General features: G+C 40.6%; 3 protein-coding genes across 4 annotated transcripts in view; all 3 read right to left on the bottom strand.

The window, feature by feature from the left end:
• dctn1b (dynactin 1b) overlaps positions 1–7,470 on the bottom strand; it is a 36,167-nt gene extending 28,697 nt beyond the window's left edge. For both annotated transcript variants that reach the window (XM_075447804.1, XM_075447805.1), the window contains exons 1-2: positions 7,029–7,470; positions 669–920 (exon numbers count right to left, since the gene is read on the bottom strand). In XM_075447804.1, coding sequence (XP_075303919.1) covers positions 669–920; positions 7,029–7,061 — 285 coding nt within the window. In that variant the 5' untranslated portion in view covers positions 7,062–7,470. The remainder of the gene's footprint in view (positions 1–668; positions 921–7,028) is intronic.
• Positions 7,471–11,478: 4,008 nt separating this feature from the next.
• On the bottom strand, positions 11,479–13,795 carry LOC142366360 (N-acetyltransferase 8F1-like). Its single transcript, XM_075448221.1, has 2 exons — positions 13,514–13,795; positions 11,479–12,837 (listed from the first exon to the last, which is right to left on the bottom strand). The coding sequence occupies exon 2, from the start codon at positions 12,828–12,830 to the stop codon at positions 12,156–12,158; it is 675 nt and encodes a 224-aa protein (XP_075304336.1). The 5' UTR covers positions 12,831–12,837; positions 13,514–13,795; the 3' UTR covers positions 11,479–12,155.
• A 434-nt stretch (positions 13,796–14,229) lies between these two features.
• On the bottom strand, positions 14,230–16,868 carry LOC142366361 (putative N-acetyltransferase camello). Its single transcript, XM_075448222.1, has 2 exons — positions 16,662–16,868; positions 14,230–15,614 (listed from the first exon to the last, which is right to left on the bottom strand). The coding sequence occupies exon 2, from the start codon at positions 15,604–15,606 to the stop codon at positions 14,932–14,934; it is 675 nt and encodes a 224-aa protein (XP_075304337.1). The 5' UTR covers positions 15,607–15,614; positions 16,662–16,868; the 3' UTR covers positions 14,230–14,931.
• Between the last annotated feature and the right edge of the window lie 3,261 nt (positions 16,869–20,129).

Raw genomic sequence — 20,129 nt, 5'->3', positions numbered from 1 at the left:
GATCTCTTCAGCAACCATTTGATCCCAGAGTCACATTAACATGCTGTGATGTGTCACAAAGATAGATGCTACAATGTTGTCTAATGGAAGTGACGTTGAGCCAAATTTATGGTTACTGTGTCCACCTGTGTGCGGGGCTTGTAGGATATAAATATATATAATTTAATATATACTTTAAATTAAATGGGAGTGCGTATGCCTGGACAGAAACCTGTATAATGAAAGCTGTCACTGAGCAACAGCTGTACTGAATGTTGTCATGCCAATTACATAAATCAAATAAAATCCTTTTAATAAAAAGTTACTTTTAGTTCATCTTGACAGTAAACTGGCAAGCCTCGGGATCATTTAGTTTTCATCTAAGGCTTCTTATACACCAAATCAATCAATATAAAGAATGAGTATCGAAGAAAGCCCCCCCCCCCCTCTCTCTCTCTGGGACTCCTCATGCTGCCAATATCTGGGAAAAACAATCGCAGAGACACATCCAACTCCCAGCTGGGACGTGCGGTCAAAGCCTGTGCAAGAACACAACATACCTGCTGCAGTCCACACATCATTAAGTAAGAGAATTTAGAAGAGCACTTTAGTAACCACCACAGTTCCAGCTCAGTTTCAACTCACCAATCCCACAGTCATTCAACAAGAAAGCATATTGCTGTAGTTACCTGTGACTGTCTCACAAAAATCCCACGGTTCTCTTCGCAGGTGAAGTAGCGTTTGCCTTGCACCGTGCCGTCGTTCTTCCCCTTGGCCTCATCCAGGATGACCCCCACCCATTTCCCAGAGGCGAAAAGAGTGTTGCCGATGTAGGCCACCGTGCCGCGCTGCCCCTTACCGATCACTTCCACCAGGGAGCCCACTTTGACAGGCCGGCCGCCCCCGTCTGAGCTCATCCTGCTGCTGCCACTGCTGGTGGTCTGAGGGGAAAAGACAAAACAGTTCACCTTTTTTTCTTTTGCATTTGCCAGAAGTTTATTATCTAAGCTTTTTTATTCAGACATTTCAGGGTTCTAATAGGTGGTGGTATATTTAAAACTCAAGCCTTTCCATTCCTTTCCAACTGGTTTTACGAATTGAACACATTTTCTTCCAACTCACATTCCCTGACTCCACATAAGATGATAAGAAAATGTTAGGATTGCCGATAAGAGAGGCAGCATGACTGGGACCGTTTCTGCTTGGATTTCACGCTGTCTTAAATAGTTTGGAAGTAGCAGAACTGGATTTCCTACTGAATCACCCTCAGTATGGTTTAACTGTTCATTCTAAATAAACTGAAACTAAATTGATCCCTGTCTTGGTGCCAAAATCTTCCTTAAATTGCGTTAGTTCTTCATAGTTTGTTTCCATTTGTGTGCTGATTCCTGGTAAAGTGGAGTCAGTAATCACTGGTTTTGATGATTAAACTTAAGCGCATATAGATTTTAATTTGATTGACTGCCTGCAACTCTTTGGAGTGACAGGAAAGGGTGATGAGAATCTGAAATTTAATGTAATCATCCAGGACTGAAATACGACAGAAAGGAGCTGACAACTCCATCTTAAATTAACATCCAAACTATGACTGGCTTTCCACTGGCAAGCCTAAATGATTCATTTAAAAAGAATAAGAAATAATCAATAATAATGACTTTTAAGCTCTTAAGTGGATGGATTTAGGACTGCTTCCAGAGAACAATGAATTCAAATTAATTCGTCCCGAACCCCCAATAATTGACACTCTGACAGTTGATTTTTCGTTGTGCGCTGCTCTTACTGAAGCCGGGCGCTCTGGCACAAAAAGCAGCTTTTTGAGACACAGTCTTAGTCACAGCTTGTGTTGTTGATGAGCACAAACTCCTTCCCCAGCTGCCTGCGCAGGTAGTTTCAAGCAGTCGAGTTTATGTCATTAATTAGTCAGCAATTAGTGTCACTACGTGCACCGACTACATGCGCTGTGCATTACAATCTCATCTGAATCAGTGACTGATGAGCCTCTCCATCATTTGGAAGACATAATTTAAATGTTATCTCACTAACTCACACATGTCAACATTAATGGTGACACTTTGGTGCTGCAGAAGCGATCTCATAGATATTTTTTTTTTCTTCAAGCCAATGTCAGAGAAGACACTTTCATTTCACACCGCAGAGATGTTTCACTCCCTCACTCAAACAGAGACGTTGTCCTATTACTGCATTTTTTTCTACACTTCGACGGATGCTTTAACAGCACTGCTGTTTCTGGCAGATTTCTGTGGCAATTACAAGGCAAAAAGATAAAAATCAGCCGAGGCTACAAAATGGAGATCTGGTTGTGGAGGAAGAAAAAAAGCATATCAAAACCTTAACAAATGTCCTTGCTGCTGTATTTTGTAATCTAATAATCCTTCATAACCCAGTTTACAGTGTGATGTCCTAGAACTGACGATGACTCAGCAGAACAGCACGGAGGGGAGAAGATGCTTTAGCTCTGCGAGGGAACATGATCGCACTCTTCTTAAGCTTACTGTAAACATACGCTGTCTGTGCTGCTGTTTGAATCAAAGGGTGGATGCAGAAACCTGCACAAAAAGCAAACAAACAGCAACATGAGGACCATTCAATAAATAACACCCTACTCTGTCACACCAAAGTCCAGTTTCCATTCTAAAGCGATTTCCTCTCCTCCAACTACTTTTAACAGCTAAGCCTGGCGACATTTTACAAATTTATCTTTCAGATCATTTGGTGCATTCATCTATAAGGATGTACTGCTTCCATAAGAGTTTTAGGCAGAAATAAACTCTGGGTTAATAAATTAACATGGCAAATCTCTTTAAACTGATCCATTTCAAAAGTTTCTTAGAATCCAGAGGATGTCTGTGAACCTCGCTGCTTTTTGGGAGCTGACATCTCGGAACATATAAATCTTACAACATGTAGAAACCAAGCCTTATTTGTCCATCAACAAACCCATTATTTGTTCTAATCTGATCCAATATTGAAGAAAATATTTCATTATTAACCAGTTTCTTAGAATCTGTCGGATATCCGAGCATCTTTTTGCTTTTGTCAGTTGACAGCTTTGAAAATCTTGCATTTTAATTTTGTGTCAAACCACAGAAAGAAAATGGACGAGTCATTGCTCGCTATTTGTCAAGTACTTATTGCTCACAACCACCTAAACCGTCTTTTGTACATTGGTCAGGAATTCTAAACAGGATTATGGTTTTAAAATACCTGACTCTTTGTAAGTTGTTGTTGTGGGAATGAATATTGAGCTCTTATGATCTAAGGCTTTGTTTTTAAAGGCCTTTTAAACCTTAAAACTTCCCCTTAAAAACCTTTTACATCCCAGCTGCTGAAAAAAATAGAAACCCGACATTTGGCTAAACTGTTCCTTTTTTGTAAATGGTCAACTTTCCCCCCCCGTGTTCATTTAAATATAGTTTTTCAAATGTAATAATCGTGTCTTGACAGCATTGATGCGATGCAGATGTGTCGGGCTAAAGCTCGCACATCGGCTCATGGTGGGACGGGGATGCTTATGAAACAAACTGATGACCGAGCTTTAAGTTTGTTCTTCAGTGTTTGCTCTGAGCGAAAGCCTTTGTTTGGTGCACGTAAAGCTTTCTAAATGACTTTTAAAAGATGCCACTGACTTTGATGATGCTTTTTAAATGCTGGGATTTCATCGTCATTAGAAATCTTTGTGTGAGTTTACAGCAGAGAGCACAAAAACAAAGAGGTCTTTACTCGACTACATTCCAATGTATACTTTGCTCGGGTTTAATGACTTTACGTCGGATAATATAGGCGGCTGACTGTTTAAGACCTTTAGGCATGCGCTTTAGCCAGATGCACCGTTTTCATGAGCGTGGTCACTCATGAAGGACATGTTGGAAACCTTGTACTTGCACATTTCTGCATTGATTTACAAAGACAGAAATTCTTTTTCATCATGATCCAAATTAAAAGGAAATGGAATTGTTGTTAATCCCATTCAACGCTTTGCTGCAAAAAGCATCAATATAAGGTTTATAAAGAGAACGTGTTGTGATGTGCATTTTTTCACTTCTGTTATTCTTGATGACACCTTCATGGAAATGACTTGTCCTGTAAGCATACTCGTTTCACGTTTCATTCATTGGTCTTAAAGTATTGGTGAAATAAAGACAGATAATGCCTTATTTAGAGGCTGTATTGTCTCTGCCCTGTTCTCTCCCGGATCTCGAGTAATCTAAATATCTTCTGAAGGACGCCGACTTTCACCAAACTGTTATCGGTGAGTAGACGAACGTATTTTATGCCAGAAATAAGGTCCAGGTTTAAAAATAACGAACTTCCCTTTTAAGCAGGCTGCTGCCATCAAAAAAAAAGCTGTTGCTATGGCAAATGGACCGACGCCCGATTTGTAACAATGTTTAGGTGGGTGTCTTTCGGAAAGTTAAATCTTCAGGAGGAGTTCAAATACCCAACGCGTGCCACCAGAATATTGTTTGGTAACGAGATAATCCCTCCCTCTGTCACTAACATCTGTCAGTTGGCTGATATGATCGGACATTTTTGGCCTGTCACAGATACGGTAAATGGGTAGATGATTATGTTTGCTGAGACAAAAAGTGTTTTTAAAAATTTTTTTAGAAGAGCATCATTAGATTATTAGCATCATTAGCATCAAAAGATTAGTGGAACTGACAGCTGGAGGGGTGTCAGTCCACCTCCTTGTCACGGCCAAGGTGCTCTTGAGCAAGGCAACCCCTGTGCTCCCCGGGCGCTGTGAATGGCTACCCACCGCTCCAGGTTGGCATCTGTCTCTGAGTGCGTGACCCTGTGCATGTGCATGTGTGTGTCAACAGGTGCCAACCTGGATGGGTTAAAAGAGGAGGACAAATTTCGTGTGTATGCATGACCAATAAATCTGATCCTGATCTTAATCTAATGTAAACAGTACTTTAAGTTGTGTACGTCACAGCTGAGCAGACGGTGGTCCAGCAGCAACCTGAAGCTTCATGTTCAGTCTCGCACAAAGTTGTGAAATTCAAACAAAACTAATTACTTTCCCTTTTCAATAAAACCTAAAATTTCAAGCCACTCCTTGTTTCTTTATATTCTGCTTCCAAGGAGCCAGAAATTCTTATTATCTTTTAAAGTGGCCTTGAGCGATCATTCTCCGAGCTTTCTGAAAGTCTGCTAAAGCTTTTCTTTGGAGTTGGCTGTTGTCAGAGCTAGAGGTGCACCGAAATTAAAATTTGTGGCCGAAACCGAAACCGAATAAGCAATGAGTTTTGTTAGGCACCTAAATTGGGGGATGAGTCAGTGTTGTGTCCTCACATAACAGACAATCTAGCAAAGAACCCCTTTTAAATGGTATCTTTAGGCACTTGGTTACCAGTGACCTGTTGCAAAGACACTTCATATTTTCCACATTTCTTTAGTTGCATCTGATACGCATATCTCAGCATAGTGCGCTGTGTCTTTAAAAAATATGGGGAAACTGGACCAGTGGAGGACAAAAGAAGAAGTGTCAGGCCTAAAAAATTATCTACAGCAGATTAACTGTATCTGAAAGTGGTGTCCTTAAGAAAGAGGGAAAGAAATCAAGGAAAGTCCTGTCACAGTACATGAGAGATGCATCTGGACCTTCACTTGATCCAGCTACTGTTCACTGAAGCCTCATCAAAAATGGTCTCCATGGCTGGTCTCTATATCTCAATAATCCATTCTTTAGGAAGGAAAACAAGAAGAAAAGGTTGAGGTATGCTAAATAACACAAGAACTGGTCATAAAATCAGTGGCAACAGATCTTTACTAAACCTTACTGAAGCAGTGTGGGATCATGTTGACAGAGAACACAACAAAAGGCAGAAAACATCCAAAGAAGAGCTTTGGGATGTCCTTCAAGAAGCCTGGAGAACTATTCCTTAAGACTACTTAAAGAAATTACAAGACATGCCTAAGAGGGTTCAGGCTGTGATGAAGAATAAAGGTGCTCGTATTCAAATACTGACTTTGGGGCTTGTTAGAATTAGCTCAAACTCTTTGTATACTGTACAGCATTTCCATGTGTGCTTTCAAATCCTTCAAATAAAACGCTGCACCCATCTCCTGCTTTGCTGGTAACACATAAAACAACGAAGGGGAGGTGAAGACTTCTGCACAGCACCGTATTTACAATGATACAAGCTGAGATAACGGTTGGAAATATACGACTCCTTTAAAATCGGTATCAGCCAAAGAAGTAGAGTGAAGGTTGGGGTATAGTCTATTATAAAGTACTCCATGTTGTTAAGCCATTGTCCTGACCTGTTTGCCATGGGCTGGAAGCATGGGACCTGAGGATAGCGTGCTGAATTATTTAGCACCACTCTGCTCTTATAACACACGCAGGCTCCCACTGACTATGGGTCTGAAATTACATTTAGAAAAAAGTGATAAAAAATGCTGCTGATTTGTCAGTCTTCAATATTCAGAGAATGCAGTCACCAACACATTTTAGCACTGTACCCACATTAAGTGAGCTAATTTACAAACCATGCAATGTAACGACTTTTCTCCATTATTTGGGAAAAACAGTAACTTTAAAGCTTAAGTGTAGCTGTAATACGTGTAAGATCAAACCCAGATGTCATCCCTCCTGGTGACAGCAAGGCAGCCTGATTCAGAGACGGATGACAAACAGGAAGTCTTCTCGGCCTCATGGCTCGTCTGTCTAGTGTCCGCTGATAACAAAACGCCTTACCAGCGTCTTACCTGCCTGACATCTAACGTCACTTAGTTTGCAGGTTGTCAGAGTAGCCATAGCAGAGGTCTCAACTCTAACATCACAACAGCAATGCCGAGCCGGGAGGGTCATGTGAGCCAAACAAAGAGGCGACAATTCAAACAGAGGATTGCGCCGCTGGGATGGATTAGAAAGCCCTTTATGGAAAGCAGTTGTCGGCCCGGGAGGAGATGACACAGTGAAACAAATCAAACTGATGGGGAAAAAAAAAAGACAACAGCAAACTATCTGGTGCTTCATTAACCTAGCTGAGATGTAAATATACTTTGTATACACTCACCCGGGTGTATGTGTTCCTTCTAGTCTGTGACATGTTTCCTTGTCGCTGAGCACCTCCCAAACTGGCTGCCTTGACTGAAGGAGCGTGTTATTAGGGAGAGCGTTGGCCAGACAGAGGGGGATCGAGTAGAGGGGAGCGGGCGGAGGGGGAGGGAGGTTGGGGGGGTTCAATGATGCTGCTGGAGCGTCTCTTCTCTGTCTCCTCACAGAATCACAGCATCCCTCACCTCATTCCCACAGTACACCCTGAGCTGTAAAAACTCCCCGTCCCTCCTCTCTGTGGCTGACAACGAGTCTCCAGGAGCTTCTGGTTTTAGAGGAAAGTTTCTGCTGGGGCTAAAGGTGCAGATCCTGCCTTTGGATGAATGGATCAGAGAGGAACAACAGAGCAACGAAGGGGGAGAACAGACATCCACGCTCGGTCTGCTGTGAGCGCATCAGCTGAGCAGCAGCACTGCCTTGTGCTAGTGTCTGCGCTGGCTTCTGCAGGAGGGAGGGTGGCGTTTAGGCCCAGACAGAGCCGCTGGGTCCTAAAGCCTGCAACTCATATCTCTCAAGAGCTTCTCAGAATAGTTATTACTACCATCAATGTCCCAATTTGGGATGATGAGAGAAGTCCAGACCTCTTTGTTAGGATTATACTGTGCCTGGTCAAACAGCTCTTTCAAGTCCTGAAGACAAATCATCCATCCATCCCTTTTCTATACCCGCTGAATCCGTCGGTCGGGTCGGAGGGGGGCTGGAGCCTATCCCAGCGGTCATCGGGCAAGAGGCAGGGTACACCCTGGACAGGTCGCCAGTCCATCACAGGGCCACACAGAGACAAACAACCACACACACACACATTCACTCCTAAGGACAATTTTAAAGACACCAATTAACCTAACAGGGATGTTTTTGGACGGTGGGAGGAACCCGGAGCACCCAGGGGAACCCACACATAGACGGGGAGAACAAACTCCACACAGAAAGGCCCCAGCTGGGAGTTGAACCTGGAACCCTTTCGCTGTGAGGCGACGGTGCTAACCACCACACTACCGTGGAGCCCAAAGACAAATCAATAAAGCACAAAAGATCATGGTAGTAACTAGTTATGACTGACTGACTGACTGGTGAGTCAAAAAAGAAAACAACCCATTAAAGAGTTATCAATGCGGCAAAACAAAAAAAATCTAATCAGTGCTCTTCTTGCACTGCAGTCGGTCAGACTTCTGTCAAATTTAACTTTCTTCTGTTTGTTAGAGCTCGGGGGGGGCAAAAACATCTAGGCTTGTAGAATTTGAAAATTCTAAAACATCGTCAGTAAGCATTTTTCAGCCAGCCACAGACGTACCAGTTCAACTCAGTGTGATTCGGTTTCATTGTGGCTCAACACAAAAGGCCCAGGTGATTGTACCAGGGCCCGGCCTGATATTGTGGTCCCATCACAGAGCGAGGATTAGCTCCCTTTCATCTGCTAACTGAATAGCTGGTCCTTTTTTAAAGCTCAGTCCTCTATTCCTGTGTTGTCATCTTTTTGCAGGGGAAGCAAACGCTGCAGGGTTTCAGCATAAAAGCTTTCCAGAGACGTTGGACGAGTGTGCATTTCAGCAGCCAAACTAAAGGAGAGCTTTCAGGGAGAAGTACAGGGGTAAAAGAATGCAACACTTATCGAGCCCAAGTAACCGAGCATGGGTCTGTTACAGTCTGGGATTACTGACAAGCCAGCAAAATGTAGCATTTTTATGTTACGACCAGAAAACAGCTCAACGAGAAAACTATTGCCTGGCAGAGTTCTGCAGACTTTGAGGTGTTTAGGGACACAAAACAAAACTCTGCAGTCTCTTTGCACCCTTTTATGCAAATGTACAGGCAGCACCAAAAAAAAAAAAAAGAAGGGGGGGGTTCAGAATCAGCGGCAAGTGAGGAAAAAGAAAGAGGGGCAGTCGAGAGACAGAAATGCCCAGCAGACGACCTACATCAAAGCTCTGCATCCTCACAGAGGATGACATGGCAGAGAAAGAGAAGTGAACAGCTCTGCCAACCCTCAGCCGCTGCGAACCGGACGGCTGCAGGAACAGAGGTGACACTGTCATGGTGAGGAAGAGCGCTACGACCACACCGTATCTCAGCCCGTCTGCCAGTCCCGGGAGGAACAAATCAGCCTCACTAACAAACAAGGTAACGATCAGGGAAACTAGGAGGGCTCGTCTTCATGAAGACGATGCAGCAGACGCTTCGCATGTGTGTAAGATATTTTTGACAAAGGAAGCAGCTGAAGGCTAGACTGACAAAGAAACAGCAGTGTCAGAATTCGTCTTTATTATGTAATCACACCGAAAAAAGAGGATAGCAAATAATCCATCAAATGCCATTTTTTCTTTCTTTCATTTTTGTCTGTGATTAGTAACCGATTCATTAATAAAACATTGATTCTTGAATTCCCTACTGGATCAATGAAGTAATAGTCTATCTATCCATCTAGATAAATGCTACGTTAGGTTTCTCTCCCCATGCAGCTCCTTGAAGTAGTTACTAAATCTTTACCTGAATCAATACGAAACAGATCAAGACACGAGCGACAAGAAACATTTCGTTCTTTAACCAGATAAATGACTTAACATATCGATTCAAATCGGAATCACTTCCTTTCCAGTTTAATTTGTCACAAGGTTAGCTCAGCAGATACGCTTAGACACCAGATATGAGTGTCTTTTTGTCATTATGAGTGTGATCACACAAGGAAAGATTTTCACTCTCATTCTCTTTCCAATTCTCCAAATTAGGGCATAATGCACACACAGGCTTAAAAAGAAAAAAATTGACAGTTTGAAATATGATTGATTCATTTTCTTTTACAAATTTTTTTCGTGAATGCCTGGTTTGTTTCAGCATGGGTTTCCGCTCAACTGCATGTACCGTGATGTTTAGGTTAGTTTCATCTGCATCAGTTGCACACAAGAAAAAGTAGGTCATCCATTGGAAATATGGGCAGAGGTTCAACTCAGGGTTATTTCATACGCAGAAAAAATTAAGTACACAGAAAGCCAGAAAAATATGATGTTGGATGTCAAATGAGCAATTAAAAGACTAAATTTGTCATTTGGTGCCATCTAGTGTGTTCAAAGCCCAGCGAACACATATATGCTTCTGTATGAGCGTAATAATTGGCTTTTGGTGATTTAATACACATTTATGCCAGGTAGGGCAAGAAATCTGATGTATGCAAATTAGACATAAATAACACATAACACAGTGTTTGCTTGTAATTTCCGGTGGGAATTACGAATAAATCACACCTTGGGTGTGGCTGCAGACTAACACGACATCTTCTCTGACATAGTATGCAAATCGAATGAGAGATTTAGCGGAAACAATCAGGAGTAGAGATTAAATAACGAGAATCAAGTTTAATCATCATGTCATAATCAGATATCAGTGCTCCACGCGCTGTAGAGGCGTTATAATCACTAACTAAAGATCATTAAATTTATGGGGAGTGAGTCTGCTCTCATTAATTGTCACTGTAATGAAAAAGATAATATTTTGACACCTCTTAACTGGTAAGAAAACGCCTGACTTTTAACGCTGTTAACGCCTGGTGTCAGCTGTGAGTGAGACACTCCCTGGCCAGCTGCTAGCTACAGTAGCTATTAGCCTCGATTGGCTTTCTTGATATATAAAATAAAAATATCTTACAGAGTTAATTTAATAAAAAATAATCACATTAACGCTCTAAGAGACGTGTGTATATGTATTCCAAATTAAACCTCCACCGCGCAACCGACAAATGTTCGTTAAATCTCACCTGGTTGTGTCAGAAATCCGGATTTGGTTTCAGCTTCGTCCCTAACTGGCTACATCCATCCATGGAGGTCTGACCGGACACATCCGTCCTGAGGTGCCCGAGCTGCTGCCTGACTCGGCCCGCCTGACACAGACCGGGGAGCCCGGTGAAATCTTCAATATGAAGGGGAATTAGCCCTTAGTAAATCAAATTAAATAAAAAAAAAATAAGGTAAACAAATCGATGAGGTGTAAAAACAACCCCTGTCGTGTTAATTTAGAGGGGGAAAAAAGTAATTTGTTTCTTACTTTATAATGAAAAAGCAATTCACTCATCTATTGACTTTTTTTTACTCTCTTTCTTTCTTCAGAACTGCACATCTCTGTAAAAAAGAATCAAAACTCAAAATAAATCAGAAATGACAATAACCACCAGGAACGAAAAGCTTGGCTGTTTTTTTTTTTTTGCACCAACTTTGTTTCATGTGTCAGGTTTTTATCTGCTGTTTCACAAATATGTTTTACATTGCACTATGTACATGTTTATGTTTTATATATGTATTTGTTTCATTCCCTGTCCAAATATATCAGAATATATTTCTAATTGCAAGACATATTTAACCTTGTGGACGTAAACCTTTAAGTGCCTCATATTTCATTTTCAGTTACAAACATTATGCAATATATATAGTTGTTATATCTTTAATTAAATAAAAGAAACAACCCATATCTACATACATAGACTACTGATATGATCTATTTAGTTTTTCTGATTCCTGAAAAAAAAAACAGGAGTAACTGGATTGTTTTGGATATATAGTGACATGATGCAAGTGAATCTACCGATGGAAGAGAGCCTTGGGAATTCCTTTCAAAGTAGGAAGGTAAATGGTGACATGCTAATCGGATGTTTCACATCTGTGTACCGTAAGTTGGTTGAAAGCTAATGACGGCTTTGAAATACGCAGAGCTTATAACATTTACATTTATTTTACACATTATGCAGCAAACAAATATTTTTCAAAATGAAATAAGTGATTCAAGACAGTTGATCAACATAAAAGCTTCAGCAAAGCAGATTTTCTTCTTTTTTTTTTTTTTACTCTGCTAAACGACTAAATGAAAATGAAAACAACAACAATCGGTGGTTAATCTCTCATGTCTGTTTGTGACAAGTAAAACATGCATGTCCCAGCACTGAAAGTGTGTTAAATAAAACTGCTTCCACTATGTGGGTATACTGTCTCCTGACCTGTCCTGAGTGCGTAACTGCGTTAAGTGAGAGCCATACTGGGGAAAAAAAAAAAAAAAGCGAATGGATGGTACTGTCACCCTGAAATGTTAAGTAGGGCTTACGTCAGTTTCAGTCTCTTTTTCCATCTTGCGTTAAATCAAGTCTGTACTCAAACAGCGTGAAGTTCATGATTTTGGCAGGAAGCTCAGGAACAACAAACTCTCTTATCTTCTTGTAACCCATGTGCTCGTACAGTTTCTGAGCATCAGTCTGCACCACAGAGGTGTAGAGGACAACGGCAGGGTAGCCTCGGTCCCGAGTGAAATCAGCCACTGTTCGACACAGAGCCTTAGCGATGCCCATCCCGCGGTGACTGAAGCACACCGACATGCGTTTCAGCTCCAAGCACTCAGGCGCATTCTCGGCAGGGAGGCAAGCCACCGTGCCGACCACCCGACCATCGCTTTCAGCCACCCAAAAACACGAGTCCTTCTGCTTCAGGTAGGTCTCGCTGATGTTGTTGAGGTCTTTCCTGAGGGAGGTGTCTATGTAACTGTTGAACATGTAGACGACCATCTGCCGGGCTCCAGCCAAGAGGAGAGTGACCGCCAGGATGGGCAGCAGGAAGGACTTGGAGCTTGTCATCAGACCGCAGAACGTGCACACGAGCAGCATCTGGGTGATTGGCTGTTTCAGCATGTGTGTGAAGGACGAAGGCACATGCTCACTCATCCCCCAGGTGAAGATATCCTTCACACTCTCAGCGTCCTCGTCCTGGTACTCTCTGATCTGAATGTTGACCATGGCTCAGCTTCCGCGAACAAGGGGTCAAAACATGAGAGGTGGTAAATTACTTTAAGAGCAAACTTAATGTGCAATGCATATTCACGTTTCTGTTTCTTGTATGAGCAGTGATCCCTGTCCCCTAAAATGCACTCTTATTAGAATAATCAGTCTTAAGGTTGATAATCAAGACATCAAATCACAGTGACTTGTTAATGTAAAATTACAAAGCTTTCTGTCTTTCATATAAAAGGTTTTAAATGTGTAATATCTTTCTTGCTCATTTAAATAATCAAATAAAGCAAGAAACATGTCATTTCAAGGTGTAAAAAATAGTGTTCACCTTATTTAAGCCAATGAATCTACAGAAAGATACCATCTTAATCAACGGTCGTGTTGCCGTTTCACTTTTCTAATTATACTAGTTATGAAATCCGAAGACAACACTTTGGACCCTGGGGATTCGTAGCTTTTTGACGCTAGCCTTGCTTGCTGTATGAACTAGACGGCTTTGTAATAATTCAGCACTAAACAAAATCCATGCTCTGATGATGAAGTTGGCGTCGGATGAGAAATTAAACACACCAGCCAGGTTAGCTAACTGCTAGCATCGGTATTAGCCTCAGTCTTTTGATCGTGTATGGCTTTAACATTCTCTTCAGTCTTTTATAGGCGGAATAAAAAAGTAAAATAACACTACTTACAAGCCTTGTGACGATAACTGAGACCTTAGAAAAGACAACGTACTCTCTCGTCAAACTCCGTTCATAGCGTCGTTGTCGTAGCTACTTCCGATACTTTCCAGCGCGAAAATGGTGCATTCAGGGAGTTTCAGAAGAACGAAGGTTGTACAAAACAGCAAGGGTGCTTCTGTTAGTATGAGTTGTTCATTTGGTACTTTCGCCATGCCCACTCAGGGTCCTGGTGCTTTTATAGTCCTTCAACCAAGAGGAACACAGAGAGAAGATATTGCCGATGAGGTTTCTTCCTTGTGCGTGTCAACAGAAGGATGTGCGGATACACGTGAACGCTGCCTTCACGTCTGCCCGTTTTACGTACAATGACGTATCCATTATAGTACCGCTGCATTCACAGACAACTGGGAACTCAAGGTTTCTGAATTCCGGATGGGAAGTAACGAAAAATCAAGAAGTCGGATTTAAGGGTATTTAAAAAAAAAACTTGGATTGAAAAGGCCTCTGGAGTGTTTTAATTACTTTCTTTCTTCCCCAATCAGCGTGGATTGATAGAAAAATTTTGTGTTTTCAAGTGGTATTTTGCAACTTCTGAGGTACAGTAAATGCAGCATTTACTATACCAACGTGGTTAGTATCTAAATCTATATCACATAAGGTGAGACAACAGTGAGGTGTCTCAATTTCTATTTATGGTGCTTCATATTAAACTTCACTATATGATAGAACAAATATTTGACCATTTATTGTTATTGACATCTTTAGTTTAAATGCAAATTCAGATTTTACATACAGAGCAAGCAATTATAATAATCAGGAAAACCCAAACAGGAACATATATGTCATATAACTTCCGTTTCAAATTTTTTTGAGAATATAATTGCTTTTGGTGAGATTTTTAATGAGGAAGCATGAGGAAAGAAACTAGATATGTCTTTAGCCCCGTTTCCACTATGCAGTCCGGTACGGGTCGGTTCAGAACGGTTCGCTTATTTCAGTGTTTCCACTACCGCGAAAGCGTACCGGTCCCATGGTACCCGTTACCATTTTTGTAACCCTTCTAATTGGGATACCGAGCACACAGGACCGGTTCCAGGCTCTGCTCTCCGTTGTTGGTGAGGAGGCTGTGCAGCGGGAGCTCGATGGCGCTGTGCGAAACGCGAAAAAGTTTTCCAGCTGATTGCCGCAAAAATAGCAGAGACTGGTTTCAACCGGACCACGAGCCAGTGTCGCATTAAGCTGAAGAAGCTTGGAGGTGGTTCGAAATTATGGATGTTATTTACGCTTCGGCATGCACTCCGCCCACCCCTAAGGGTCCCATTTGTACAGTGGCAAAGCTGATCCCAAAGCGACCCGACCCGTACCGTACTGACAGTGGAAACGAGGCTATTGTCAATGACAAACTAGATTTGTCATTGTCGTCATTTTCAGTCTCTTTTTCCATCTTGCTTTAAATCAAGTCGGTACTCAATCAGTGTGAAGTTTATGATTTTGGCAAAAAACTCTGGTAAAACAAACTCTCTCATCTTCTTGTAACCCATGTGCTCGTACAGTTTCTGAGCATCTGTCGCAACCATAGATGTGCAGAGGAAAACGGCAGAGTAGCCCCGGTCCCGAGTGAAATCAGCCACTGTTCGACACAGAGCCTTAGCGATGCCCATCCCGCGGTGACTACGGCGCACCGACATGCGTTTCAGCTCCAAGCACTCAGGTGCATTCTCAGTAGGGACACAAGCCACTGTGCCGACCACCCGACCATCGCTTTCAGCCACCCAAAAACACGAGTCCTTCTGCTTCAGGTAGGTCTCGCTGATGTTATTGAGGTCGGTCTTCATGGAGGTGTCTATGTAACTGTTGAACATGTAGACAATCATCTGTCGGGCTCCGGCCAGGATTAGAGTGACCGCCAGGATGGGCAGCAGGAATGACTTGGAGCTGGCCATCAGGGCGCAGAACGTGCACATGAGCAGCATCTGGGTGATTGGCTGTTTCAGGATGTGCATAAAAGACGAAGGCAAGTGCTCATTCATCCCAAGGGTGAAGATCTCCTTCACGCTCTCAGCGTCCTCGTCCTGGTACTTTCTGATCTGGATGCTGGCCATGGCTCGAGCTTTTCAATAAAGCAGAAGGTATAAAGAACAAAAGAGAATCAGATGTGTCTTTTTTTCACCATAAAACTAAACAATTAGGAATGCTGCAAAATGAGGAATGGTGCTACCCAGAGCTCAAGGGGCTCTCTGACACACCAGAGGGTTTATTAACCAAAACCGGACGAGCCACTCTTTGCTGACTGTTTACACAATTCTCGCGAGAATCCAGAAGCATAACAAGGTGACAGAGACACCTTTGAAATGCTGGTTTTGGTCCAGCCAACAGTGCAAACCTCAAAATATTACGAAATTTAAAGGGAAAGCAGTAAATCTCTCATTTGTTTAAGATAAAACAAAAACCGTCAATTTCCTGTTAATCACCTCGCTGAAGGAATACTTAAAGCTGTACGCTAATCGAATTAATCTCAATACCTATTTTATAAGCTCTGACAATGGTGTGTGTGTGTGTAGGCAAATCCTATTTCAAAAACTAACCAAAACCAACAGATTGAAACAGTGTGTGGAAAAAAAAAAAAAAAAAAAAAGTACGATTATTCGTCCTGAAATATGGTGGAAGTGTAATGATATCCCTGGAATTTGTTTGACAATAATTCTGTAAATGTGGTAACATTTGTTCCACTCCGAAGACATCCTTTTGAGCTTTGGTAACTTGGAAACTCAAAATAAAGTCAAGCTCACATATAAAACACTAGTTTCATCACAGTGACCTCCAGCCAAACCCCCATCCAGATCACATGAGAGTCAGCCCGAGTGGTTTTAACAGTCAGAAATGTATATTGTCGGTTAACTTCTCTTGCCACTTACCCAACACCAGTGCGTAATCACTATACATCAAATTAAACACACATTCATGCGTAAACATCACCTCGTTTTTTTCGTTTTTTTTTTATGACAACCGCAATAAAAAAAAAATAGATATGCTAACTAATAGCATCTAGCATCAATATTAGCACCACAAAGCTGCCGAGGATTTGGCTCTACGTCGTTCCAATTCTCTGCGTGAAATAAAAAATAAATAAAAAAAGAAACAAGTAAACACGACTTACTTGCTTTATGACACTACTTAAATTGGAGAAGAAAAGTCTCCTGCAACTTAAAGCCTTTGGTTTGTCCGGGAACTACTTCCCATTGTTGACCCCCATCGGAGACGAGACAGTTATGGTGCATTCACGATCCACGGAAAGATAAGGATATCATACTACATGTATACATACTTGGATTCATGTCAGTGTGGGGTTTTATTTTACGTTTCACTGCCAGCACGTTACCTTAGAGCTGTTGAAGAGTTGCTTAATTACATGCAAGACATCACTGGCAGATATTTCCTATATATTAGTATGTAAACGTTTTGCTCTTTAAGTTTCTTAAACCCTGCTGGTAGGCTACTTAGCGCGGATTGGAATTCGCACCGCGTCCGGTCTGAACGCACCGTAATTTGGCAACCTCATAATAAACGACTTTATTTGAGTATAAATAATTACGAGGTCCATATTTTAAACATGACACAAATCTGTGGACTTATTCAAGCCATCTAAATATAAACGTGTAATTGTGGAAAAATTCACAAAAATAAATTAAATGTCTAGAAACCCCATGTAAAGTTTTCTCAATGACATGCAAGTCTATGGAACCCCGTTTCTGCCAATTAATATTTTTTTTTTAGAAATACTACTAAGTCAAAATTATGAGATACTAAGTCAAAATTATGAGATACTAAATCGAAATTATGAGATACTAAGTCAAAATTATGAGATATTAAATCCAAATTATTAGATACTAAATCAAAATTATGAGATACTAAATCCAAATTATGAGATACTAAGTCAAAATTATGAGATACTTAATCGAAATTATGAGATACTAAGTCAAAATTATGAGATACTAAATCCAAATTATGAGATACTAAATCGAAATTATGTGATACTAAGTCAAAATTATGAGATACTAAATCGAAATTATGAGATACTAAGTCAAAATTATGAGATATTAAATCGAAATTATGAGATACTAAGTCAAAATTATGAGATACTAAGTCAAAATTATGAGATACTAAATCGAAATTATGAGATACTAAGTCAAAATTATGAGAAACTAAGTCAAAATTATGAGATACTAAATCGAAATTATGAGATAATAAGTCAAAATTATGAGATACTAAGTCAAAATTATGAGATACTAAATCCAAATTATGAGATACTAAATCCAAATTATGAGATACTAAGTCAAAATTATGAGAAACTAAGTCAAAATTATGAGATACTAAATCGAAATTATGAGATAAGTCAAAATTATGAGATACTAAGTCAAATGATGAGATACAAAATCCAAATTATGAGATACTAAGTCAAAATTATGAGATACTAAATCCAAATTATGTGATACTAAGTCAAAATTATGAGATACTAAGTCAAATTATGAGATACTAAATCCAAATTATGAGATACTAAATCCAAATTATGAGATACTAAGTCAAAATTATGAAATACTAAATCGTAATTATGTGATACTAAGTCAAAATTATGAGAAACTAAGTCAAAATTATGAGATACTAAATCGAAATTATGAGATAATAAGTCAAAATTATGAGATACTAAGTCAAATTATGAGATACTAAATCGAAATTATGTGATACTAAGTCAAAATTATGAGATACTAAATCCAAATTATGAGATACTAAATCCAAATTATGAGATAGTATCTAATAATTACGAGATCCTAAGTCAAAATTATGAGATAGCCTAAGTCAAAGCAAGTCTGTGTCTTAAAGTAAAACTACACTTTGATGTGACACATGGGGGGTTGTAAGTAAGTAATGAAATTAAATAGTGTTGATTTTAGTGTGTTAGGATGAGACATTAGATTAACGTTGTAGATTGAGATGTGGCCATTTTCTGTTCCTAAAACAAGTCTGAATCTGGCAGGGCACCCGCCAGAATTGATCACAGCATCCATAAAGTAGCCAGCAATGATCTTAGGGTCGTTGTTGTAGATTTAACTTACAGACTAAAGCCTGATTCTTACTCGGCGCAACCGCGCAACTGTTCTGGCTCGAGAACCATTAATGACGTCATCGAAAGCGCCAGCCCCTTCACAGTTCCTTCAGCTCATAAGCGCAGTTTGCGCCGAGTATGCGTCACATTTGCAGTTCTCTCCAGACCAGCGGGCGTCACTGTTGAGGAAACAAGCTGAAGAACCGGACAAAGAAAAGCATACGAAGAAAGCATACACAATGCCACCTGTGGTGTCACGTCAGCAGAGGCTGGCACATCTGATGCGGATGCGGAATGAATTTACTCTGGGTGTAGAACTGTATATGTATCTCAGAGCTAAGCGGCTGCGGCAAAAACAGAAGAGAAGGTGGAATGTTCGTCCTTTGCAACAAGACGAACTTTGTCAAACGTTGTCCTTTGCAGAGGTGTCAAGTAACGAAGTACAAATACTTCGTTACTGTACTTAAGTACACTTTTTAGGTATCTGTACTTTACTCCATTACTTATTTTTCTGCCTACTTCTTACTTCTACTCATTACATTTTCACACAAGTATCTGTACTTTCTATTCCTTACATTTTCAAAACAAACAGCCTCGTTACTCTTGGCTTCAGTTTTTTTTTTTTTTTTTTTAACTCTTGGCTTCAGTTTAATGTTCATGTATTTCACGTCATGTGCGCCATTCACACCTAGTGAGAACGAGTGTAATTGGATGAATCATATAACGCAAACACTCATTGGTTAGGCTATTCGTCAAATTAAATCATCATTCGTCAGGAGCGAGCAGGTGTTCTACAACTAACTGCAAACGCTTAAGCTGCCACGCAAAATGTCCGATTCAGAAAAAGATTCAGAAAAAGATGGCGAAATGTCTGAAAGGTCGGACACAGGCGAGAGCGTATCGGGAGATGGAGACGGAGACCAACAAGACCTTCCTCATCCTTGGCCCTATCCTTTTTCAAAATAGTCAGGTGCAAAAATGACTCAATGTAATGTGCAATGTAAACTCTGCACACCCAAGACCCACATAATTTTGGCGTTCAAGAACTCTCCCTCCAATTTGAAATAACATGTAGAGGTAAAAGATAAGCTTATTCTTTGTTACCACCGAACTGTGAACTGATAATTGATATATTTTGCTGCAGCTTGGCTAGCATAGGAACATGCCAAGACATGCCCGGTTAGCAGCTAACAATTGTCAAAGGCGTTAGCCTTGCCTCTGATATTTTCGGAATAACAACTGGCATAGTTATATATTTTTTCAGGCAGTAAGATATTTTTTGTTTTTTTGATGGGACTGAATTCCAATAAAGTTTGAGAAAGAACATGCTCCTTGAGTGACTTTGTCTTTGACAGTAATGGTTTTATGATTGTTGTCTTGGGCCACATGTAGAACTAATCAGTTTTCAAATTAAGCTTGCAATTCATATAGTGGCATCTACCTTTTTGTGTGTGGGTTTTAAAAAAAAAAATTATTTAAAGGTTACTTAATACTTTTATACTTTAGCCTTAGTAGGTTTTGGAG

This window comes from Odontesthes bonariensis, chromosome 17 (assembly GCF_027942865.1).
Source record: "Odontesthes bonariensis isolate fOdoBon6 chromosome 17, fOdoBon6.hap1, whole genome shotgun sequence".
In the NCBI taxonomy this organism is placed as follows: domain Eukaryota; kingdom Metazoa; phylum Chordata; class Actinopteri; order Atheriniformes; family Atherinopsidae; genus Odontesthes; species Odontesthes bonariensis.
Note: the sequence above shows the minus strand (reverse complement) of the source record. Positions and strands in the feature narration are given on the sequence as shown.